The following is a 10,392-nucleotide window of genomic DNA, read 5'->3' as shown; positions in this document are numbered from 1 at the left end:
AATCTAGAAAAGAGTTCATTAATTCCACAGACCAAGGTTCCCTTCTTAGGAACTCTAATAGATTCCATATCCATGAAAATCTTCTTGACAGAGGTCAGAAAGTTAAAGATTCTGAATACATGCCAAGCCTTTCAGTCAAATCCTCGGCCATCAGTGGCCCAGTGCATGGAGGTAATTGGATTGATGGTGGCGGCAATGGACATCATTCCGTTTGCTCGTTTTCATCTTAGACCACTACAGCTGAGCATGCTCAGACAGTGGAATGGAGATTATACAAATTTGTCTCAGATAGATCTGGATCAGGAGACAAGAGACTCTCTTCTTTGGTGGTTGTCTCAGGATCATCTGTCCCAAGGGACGTGCTTCCGCAGACCCTCATGGGTGATAGTAACGACGGACGCCAGCCTTCTAGGTTGGGGTCCAGTCTGGAATTCCCTGAAGGATCAGGGTGTGTGGACTCAGTCGGAGTCACTTCTTCCAATCAATATTCTGGAATTGAGAGCAATATTAAATGCGCTTCAGGCGTGGCCTCGGTTGGCTTCGGCCAAATTCATTCGCTTTCAGTCGGACAACATCACGACTGTGGCTTACATCAATCATCAGGGAGGAACAAGGAGTTCCTTAGCGATGACAAAAGTATCCAAGATAATTCGGTGGGCGGAGACCCACTCTTGTTATCTGTCAGCAATCTACATCCCAGGAGTGGACAACTGGGAAGCAGACTTTTTAAGCAGACAGACGTTTCATCCGGGGGAGTGGGAACTCCATCCGGAGGTCTTTGCCACTCTGATCCTCAGATGGGGCAGACCGGAGTTGGATCTGATGGCATCTCGTCAGAATGCCAAGCTTCCAAGATATGGATCCAGGTCAAGGGATCCTCAGGCCGAACTGATAGATGCCTTGGCAGTGCCTTGGTCGTTCAACCTAGCTTATGTGTTTCCACCGTTTGCTCTCCTGCCTCGGGTGACTGCTCGGATCAAGCAGGAGAGGGCTTCAGTAATTCTAATCGGCCTGCGTGGCCTTGCAGAACTTGGTATGCCGATCTAGTGGACATGTCCTCTCTGCCGCCGTGGAAGCTTCCATTGAGGCAGGACCTTCTCATTCAGGGACCCTTCCAACATCCAAATCTAGTCTCTCTGCAACTGACTGCTTGGAGATTGAACGCTTGTTTTTATCTAAGCGGGGGTTCTCTGATTCGGTCATTGATACTTTGATTCAGGCACGTAAGCCTGTTACTAGAAAGATCTACCATAAGATATGGCGTAAATATCTTTATTGGTGCTAATCCAAGGGCTACTCATGGAGTAGAGTTAGGATTCCCAGGAGTTCTGGCTTTTCTCCAAGAAGGATTGGAGGAAGGATTATCAGCGAGTTCCTCAAAGGGACAAATCTCTGCTTTGTCAATTTTACTACACAAACGTTTGACAGATGTTCCAGATGTTCAGTCTTTTTGTCAGGCTCTGACCAGAATCAAGCCTGTGTTTAGACCAATTGCTCCACCCTGGAGTTTGAATTTAGTTCTTAATGTTCTTCAAGGGGTTCCATTTGAACCCATGCATTCCATAGATATTAAGTTATTATCTTGGAAAGTTTTGTTTTTGGTTGCTATTTCTTCTGCTCGTAGAGTTTCTGAACTTTCAGCCTTACAATGTGACTCGCCTTATCTTATCTTTCATTCTGATAAGGTGGTTTTACGTACCAAACCTGGGTTCCTTCCTAAGGTTTTTTCTGATAAGAATATTAATCAGGAAATTGTTGTTCCTTCATTATGTCCTAACCCTTCTTCTAAGAAGGAGCGTATGTTGCACAACTTGGACGTGGTCCGTGCCCTGAAGTTTTACTTGCGGGCGACTAAGGATTTCCGTCAATCATCTTCATTATTCATTGTTTTTTCTGGAAAGCGTAGGGGTCAGAAAGCTACGGCTACCTCTCTTTCTCTTTGGCTGAAGAGTATCATCCGTCTGGCGTATGAGACTGCTGGACAGCAGCCTCCTGAAAGAATTATGGCTCATTCTACTAGGGCTGTGGCTTCCTCATGGGCATTTAAAAACGATGCTTCTGTTGAACAGATTTGCAAGGCTGCAACTTGGTTGTCTCTTCATACTTTTTCCAAATTTTACAAATTTGATACTTTTGCTTCTTCTGAGGCTGTTTTTGGGAGAAAGGTTCTTCAAGCAGTGGTGCCTTCCGTTTAGGTTCCTGTCTTGTCCCTCCCTTTCATCCGTGTCCTATAGCTTTGGTATTGTATCCCACAAGTAAGGATGAAATCCGTGGACTCGTCATATCTTGTAAAAGAAAAGGAAATTTATGCTTACCTGATAAATTTATTTATTTTACGATATGACGAGTCCACGGCCCATCCTGTCATTTCTAAGACAGGTATATATTTATTTTTTGTAAACTTCAGTCACCTCTGCACCTTTAGCTTTTCCTTTCTCTTCCTAACTTCGGTCGAATGACTGGGGGTGGAGGGAAGGGAGGAGCTATATGTACAGCTCTGCTGTGGTGCTCTTTGCCACTTCCTGTTAGCAGGAGGATAAATCCCACAAGTAAGGATGAAATCCCTGGACTCGTCATATCGTAAAAGAAATACATTTATCAGGTAAGCATAAATTTCCTTTTTTCTTCATTCTCTTGCTATCTTTATTTTAAAAGCAGGAATGTAAATCTTAGCAGCCAGCTCATTTTAGGTTTAGCACCATGGATAGCGCTTGCTTATTGGAGGCTGACATTTACCCACCAATAAGCAAGCATAACCCAGGTTCTCAACCAAAAATGGGCCGGCTCCTATGCATCACATTCCTGCTTTTTAAATAAAGATAGCAAGAGAATGAAGAAAATTTGATAATAGGAGTAAATTAGAAAGTTGCGTAAAATTGCTGCTCTATCTGAATCATGAAAGAAAGATTTTTGGGTTTAGTGTCCCTTTAAGATACCGACAGAAAATACAGGAAATATGTACACAAAATATAAAAAAAACACAATTTTCCAAACAAAATGGCTTCTTCAGGCAAAAGTCAGTATTTAGTGTGACGTCCCTTGGCACTAAGCACAACTTAAACTCTTTTGGGGAGACTGTCCTGAAGTTTTCTGAAGTAATCTTCTGGTACATTACACCAGGCTTATTTCAGCACTTCCCAGAGTTCCTCTTTAGATTTAGGTTGTCTTTTATTTATTTCTCTGTCCAGGTGATCCTATACTGTCTCTATAATATTCAGGTCTGGACTATGTGGAGGCCAGTCCGTGACTGTCAGTGTTTTATCAGCTGTTTTTCTCTCCAAATATGATTTCACTGTGTTAGCAGAGTGCTTGGGATCCGCATGATGAATTAAAACCTGTCTGTACTTTATAGCATTCATGATCCCATAAATTCAGAAAATATAGCCAACACCACTGGCAGAAATGCAGCTCCAAACCAGTACATTCCCTCCACCATGTTTCACTGAAGGCAACAAGCACTCATTCTTCAATCTCTCTCTAAATCTTCTTCTCACATATTGTCGACGATTGGACCCAAAAATTGCAAACTTGGATTTGTCACTCCACAATACTCTTTTGCACTGATCTTTATTCCAATGTTTGTGAGCTTTAGCATATCTTAGCCTTTTCACCCTTTTTCCCTTCCGAAAACAATGGTTTATTGGCTGCTTCCCTTCCACAAAGACCATTCCTGATCAAGCTTCTTCTGACTGTGGAAGGCTCAACTTGGCATCCAGATGAAGTTGCCAGATGCTGAGCCAGGTCCTTGCTGGACTTCCGGTCTCTCAAAGGAGAATCTCTGAGAAACTTCTAATCAAGTTTTCTTGGCCTTCTAGTCCTTTTTTTGTCCTTGACCTCTCCGGATTCTTCAAATTTCTTTATAACAGCTTGAATACCACATCTTGAGTATCCAGTTTGTTTGCTGATTTCCCTTTGAGAGTGGCCTTGCTGATGCAAAAGTATGATTTTATGTCTGTCAAATTCTGTGATTTTTGGCATTTTGAATGGAATGATGTGATTTAAAGTTGGTCTTTTTAGCAAGCTTCCAATTAATTAAACTCATACCACATGTGTATGTAATGCTCAAGCTTGTCTTGCACAAACCTGGTGTAATATACCTTTTTCTCAGCAGTCATTTTGACATGAAATAGTAGGACAAATACAGATGTTAGCAACATTAATTAGAGTTCCATTCCATTTAGGTTTTGCTAGAGCCAGGTTCCTGCTATTGCTCAAGTGTACGGGGAGTTCACACTGAATACTTGCCACTTTAGTCTATAGAAGCTGTTCTTTCTGATTTTTTTTTAAAACTGCATACAAATATCCTGTATTTTCTGGTTGTATTCTTATAAAGAGACTGAGAAATAATGGTATATGGTCATTATACCATTGCTAAAACAACACATCTAATGGTGATCTAAGGCTTTTGCTCAGTACTGTATATATGTGTATATATATATATATATATATATATATATATATACTGATTGTCATTGGCTCACCTGATTTGTTCAGTTAGCTACTAGTAGTGCATTACTGCTCCTTCAACAAATGATACCATGAGGATTAAGCAAATTTGATAATAGAAGTAAACTAGAAAGTTGTTTAAAACTGTATTCTCAAAGAAAATTGGGTTTCATGTCCCTTTAAAGGAAGTGTTATTGCATTGTCTTTTTATTATGCATTTGTTGTCTATGCAGTTCTACTCTATTTAGTGGTTGTTCAGGATTAAATCTGGAAAATCTTTCTCTTAACAGCTGGATACATTAACATTGATAGGACAAAAGACCCCCACTTCGCAACATCAGAGAGAGGGACAGATAATAGCCGACTGTCACAGAAATTAGAAGATGAATCTTCTGAGATAAACTCAGCTAAAGGATCAGTATTTTGTGAGAATGGATTGTTTTCTTCGGCTGTAATGTCTTATCAATGTGATACAACATGTGCTGTAAATGATGTCTATGAAATGGATTATAATGAAGCACCAATCAGAACAGAGATAGTTACAAAGAAAGAGGAAGTAGAATGTGCAGTAGAGGTGGGGAACGTAGCACCTATTGAGTGCCCAGAATCCCTTATCAAAGGAAAAGAAGATGTCTGTAATGAAAGTGGCAAACAATTAGATTTTGAATCCAATTTACATAATCAAACCCAATCAGGAACAAAGCCATATACTTGCCAAGAATGCGGGAAAGATTTCTCGCAAATGTCAAGTTTAGTTAGACACCATAAAACTCATACTGGGGAGAAACCATATATTTGTCAGATTTGTGGGAAAGGATTCTCGCAACGATCAACTCTTTTTAGACACAGCATAATCCATACGGGCGAAAAGCCATACGTTTGTCAGATATGTGGGAAAGGCTTTAACCAGGGCTCAGATCTTGTTAAACATAAAAGAATGCATACGGGAGATAAACCGTATGTTTGTCAGACATGTGGAAAAGGCTACTCGGATAGTACACGTCTAGTAAGACACCAAGCAATTCATACAGGAGAGAAACCATATGTTTGCCAGAAATGTGGCAAGGGCTTCACAGAAGGGTCATATCTTGTTAAACATGACAGAACTCACACAGGGGAGAAACCTTATGTTTGCCAGGAATGTGGTAAAGGTTTTTCTCAAATATCCAATTTGATTACACACCAAAAAGCCCATACGGGCGAGAAACCCTATGTATGTCAGACATGTGGGAAAGGTTTTTTTGAAAGGGCTCATCTGCTTAGACATCATAGAACTCATACAGGAGAGAAACCATATGTTTGTCAACAATGTGGAAAAGGCTTCTCTCAGAAATCCAATTTAATAACACACTATAAAACCCATAGAAAAAAGAAAGGGCATGTTAGCCAGACATGAAGAAAAGATTCCATTAGTAGAGCACATCATGTTGGACATGAAATAACTCATACTAGAGAGAAATAAATAAAAGTTCATTAATAATCACAAATTTAAAAAAAGCTAACCTAAAATACAATTTAACCATATAACATCATTAATTGTGTCAGGTCAGTAAAGGGAATATAATCTTTCACTGTGTTATCCAAGTGACTGATTCAATACTTCTGCCGTGATAAATAGCTGCAGATTTTTTACAAGAAAATATATTTATATAGTGAAGTATAGTAACCACGCACATTTTGCTGTCTATCTGTGGCTTACACGCAGGCAGTGATTGGTTCCTGCATGGGTAAATCACTAGACGGAACTGAACTTTTGATTGGTCACAGTGTTGGTATAACAAAGGTGCCAAACACTTGTTGCACTTATATTTACATAATGTGTGCTTTTTTTTTTAAATGTTGATAGTGTTGGAATAAAGAAGATTGTTGTTTAAAGGGGTTTTATAGTATATATATATATATATATATATATATATATATATATACATACACTAGAGAGATGCCATTTCTCTAAGTTGTTTAATTTCAAGTTCACATATGATTAAACTCTACAAACAATGTGCAATACAGGTAGGGAACGTAGCACCATAAGCATGTCCCTTTAAGGGACCATTAAATACAGTAGAATTGCCTAAGACAGAAATGTACAATAAAGAGAGAATGCAATAGCACTTATTCTAAATTTCAGATTATCTGTAGATTTTTTTTTTTCTAAGAAATGTCAAAGGTTGGTTTCATTTCCTTGTCCATTGTATCATGTGACATTCAACAGCCAATTACAGACTCATACACTGTGAATTATTGCACATGCTTAGTGGAAGCTGGTAGCTCAGAAAGTGCACATAAAAAGACTGTGCACTAATTTATAATCAAAGTAATTTGGATTTATTAATTTTTTATTTGCATGCTCTATCTGAATTATGAAAGTTAATTTTGACTTTAGTGTCCCTTAAATCACTCAATAATCCTCAATGTTTCATTTATTGAAATATGAAAAAAATATGTAAGCAGACATTTTGTTTGCTCTGCAACATGGTAAAAACGTCACTTAGTTGTGTTTCCAGATCAAGATAAATTTACAAATGAATGGTGTATTTTTAAACTAGTGTGCAAAAAACACAACATATGACCATATAGGTAACTGATGTTTAAATAACACATAGATGAAGTTAGATAAATTATTAGTCTTGTAACAGTTAACTCTTTCATCTTTGCTGTTGTAAACCATATTTCTGTCATCTCCAACCCCCCCAGACTAAAATGATTCCCCAAATCATGCACTGGCCCTGCCTACAACCTAACCCCACCTTGCCCAGCCCTAACTCCGCCCCTCAGATCTCCGTCCTCAGCTGATACTATAAATAATGAAATATCAATCACTGGTGGATCTCACAACAACAGAGTGCACACCACTAGCAAAGAGAAAAATAAAAAAGTAGCAGAACTGCGGAAAAAGCAATATCTATCTTTATTCAACCTAAGGTTATGAATAGGGATGTTGAGTGGAATTTATTTTTGTGAAAGAAGTTAGTTTTAGTAAACAAGGGTAGTTTACTTCTTAAAGAATAAGCAGGTTTGCTGATTAAACATCACAGTATGTATTTATGCATGTTTTTTTTCCCTCGTTTTATAGGTTAATTCTCTCCTATAGGTAACAAACATATTTTAACTACTGGTATGTTATGATGACCACTAGGGGTCCCTGCTCTTTACAGAGATTATTGTGGAACAGACTAGGAATTAAATGGTTAACATGAGGGCGTGGCTACACACCTGGTGATAGGTACAAGTGGAGTTGTATATTAAGATATAAGACATGACTAAGGGCTTGTAGACAAAAACATTGTACATTTCGCTCTAATCCTGAATAAAGATGGATATCGCTTTTTCACCAGTACTGCTGCTTTCTTGACTTTCCCTCAGCTAATACTGTCATAAGGATGTTGGAAAATGTATAACACGGGATAAAATATGTCACATTTTGCTTTACACTAAACCCAATTTGTTTTCTTTGATGATCCAAATAGAGCATGACATTTTAAGCAACTTTCTAATTTACTCCTATTATCAATTTTTCTTTGTTCTCTTGCTATTTTTATTTAATAACAGTAATGTAAACCTTAAGAGCCGGCCCATTTTTGGTTGAGAACCTGAATTATGCTTGCTTATTGGTTTGCTAATTGTATCCACCAGTAAGCAAGTGCTATCCAGGGTGCTGAACCTAAAATGGGCTGGCTCCTAAGCTTTAATTTCCTACTTTTTAAATAAAGATAGCAAGAGAACGAAGAAAAATTGATAGTAGGAGTAAATTAGAAAGTTGCTTAGAATTGCTGCTCTATGTCAATCCTACAGAAAAAAATGGGTTTAGTGTCCCTTTAAAGTAAATGTCAATTTTGATGCTAAAGTGCCCGATTTTTAAAAATTCAATTAAAAACAGGGGCACTTTAATTCATCAAAATTTACATTTCTTTTTAAAGACACGATGAGTCCATGGATTTCATCCTTACTTGTGGGATTACGCCTCCTGGTCAGCAGGAGGAGGCAAAGAGCACCACAGTAGAGCTGTATATATAGCTCCTCCCTTCCCTCCCACTCCAGTCATTCTCTTTGCCTGTGTTAGTTAGTAGGAGATGGCAAAGTGAGGTGTTAGTAAAGATTCTTCAATCAAGAGTTTATTATTTTTAAAGTAGTGCCAGAGAGTGCTACTTTGTTCTAGGGCGTAGCCTAGTCCAGATCAGTCTCTACAGTAGAGCATTTGGTGGCTTTAAATCAATAGTAACTGGTGGGACATAATTCTCACTGCGCCTCCTATACATATTTGCTGCCCTAATCCAGATAGCCTAAGCACATTTAACTCAGTCTTATCTTATTCCACAGGGCTATGGGAGGGAGAGGACCTCTTACACCTGCTGGACTGCCATGCTGTCGCACAGCATTCAAGGTAAGTGCTAACTTTATTATTTCTGGGGACATCATTCTCTCAGAAGAAAGTGAGCACTACTTTTCTGACCAACACATATTAAGGGTATAAGATAGATGGACTCTTTATTGTGATGGGACTGTGGTCTCTTCTTGAGAAAGAGCTATGTTATACAGACACTGGGGCTGGCTGGCAAACAGTGTTATTTTACTCTGGCGGTCTTAACCTTAAATATGCAGACCGGGAGAGGGATAACTTTTATTTTCTTGACAACAGAAAGACAAGTATCAGACAGCTGTGTTTTTGAGTTACTCCTTTGGGCGCTTGTGCTACCTGACATGCGGTAGCATACTTGACTCCAATTTACTTTATTTTATACTGTTAGTCTATCTCCCAGTGTTTGATCTATAAGGATCCTAATGGCGACCGGGTGATTTAGCACTGTGACGCCCACGATGGGCGGAGTTGCTTTCGCTCCGTTTTTGGGCTCATTTGGTAGGTCTCAGAGCACTGTTATTCAGGGTGCCGGGAGATGGAGTCCTGTCATGCCCATGAGGGGCGGAGCTATGTCGATATTGCGCTCTACACCTCCATTACGATTCCGGAGGGAAGAGTTTTTCACATAAACTATTTAGTGATGTTTATTGCTCATGCAGGTGCTGTCAGCACTGTGATACACGGTATCAGACTTAAGCAATATTAAACGGTTTAAAATTGCAGTTTCTGATAGTATTTGTAATTTTGACAAATGTTGGCTTACTATTTTAATTTCAACCGCAAGCATAATAGCAAGGTGACAGTTTGAAATTTACTGTGAAAAGCACTCACAAAAATAATGTTGCTTTTAACATTTAAAGAGACAGTAATGTTTCTTTTTATCTGTTATTTTTTTAAAATAATTTCTGTTATTTTGTTCAATTCATCCTTTGTGACAGAACAGAAGCACACAAAAAATAAAGTTACTTTAAAATTTAAAGAGACAGTAACATCTTTTCATGTGTTAATTTTTATTATAAATACTCCTTCTAAAGCGATGGCTGTTAGGAGTCTGGTGACTCCGGTTAATCCGTGCCACAATTTTTTTTATGACCCACAGGCAGGGCTCTGTGGTTCCTTGCAAAGACATTGCTTTTGATGTACATAGTGATGTCTAGTTACAGCAATATTAATATAGTTATTGGATTGTTTCGGCACGACAGAAATAAGACGTTCTTTCAAAATTTAAAGAGACAGTAACATTTTTCTGTATAAATTTTATTAAAAGAATTGCGGCTGTTTATTTGTTAATTCATCCTTTGTGACGTAGGATGGTACAAAAACACACAAAAATGAGTTACTTTAAGATTTAAAGAGACAGTAACGTTTTATTCTGTGTACATTATAATAAATGAATTTCAGCTGCTTATTTGTTAATTCATCCCTTGTGACTTAGGATGAAACAAATGCACACAAGAATAGAGTTACTCTTCAGATTTAAAGGAACAGCATTGTTTCCTATGTGAAAAATGTATTAAAATGTATTTTCTCTTTTTGAACCTACTCCCTCTACGGCGATTGCTGTTTGGGAGTCTGTTAACAATGGCCAT

The 10,392-nt window shown here is 38.4% G+C and overlaps 1 protein-coding gene across 1 annotated transcript; it reads left to right on the top strand.

Moving 5' to 3' along the window:
* Positions 1-4,755: 4,755 nt before the first annotated feature.
* On the top strand, positions 4,756-6,316 carry LOC128667215 (histone-lysine N-methyltransferase PRDM9-like). The gene has a single exon (XM_053722154.1). The coding sequence runs from the start codon at positions 4,901-4,903 to the stop codon at positions 5,840-5,842; it is 942 nt and encodes a 313-aa protein (XP_053578129.1). The 5' UTR covers positions 4,756-4,900; the 3' UTR covers positions 5,843-6,316.
* The last annotated feature ends 4,076 nt before the right edge of the window (positions 6,317-10,392 follow it).

Source organism: Bombina bombina, chromosome 7, assembly GCF_027579735.1.
Source record: "Bombina bombina isolate aBomBom1 chromosome 7, aBomBom1.pri, whole genome shotgun sequence".
Taxonomy (NCBI): domain Eukaryota; kingdom Metazoa; phylum Chordata; class Amphibia; order Anura; family Bombinatoridae; genus Bombina; species Bombina bombina.
The sequence above is the reverse complement of the archived record's forward strand: the minus strand, read 5'-3'. Positions and strand labels throughout refer to the sequence as shown.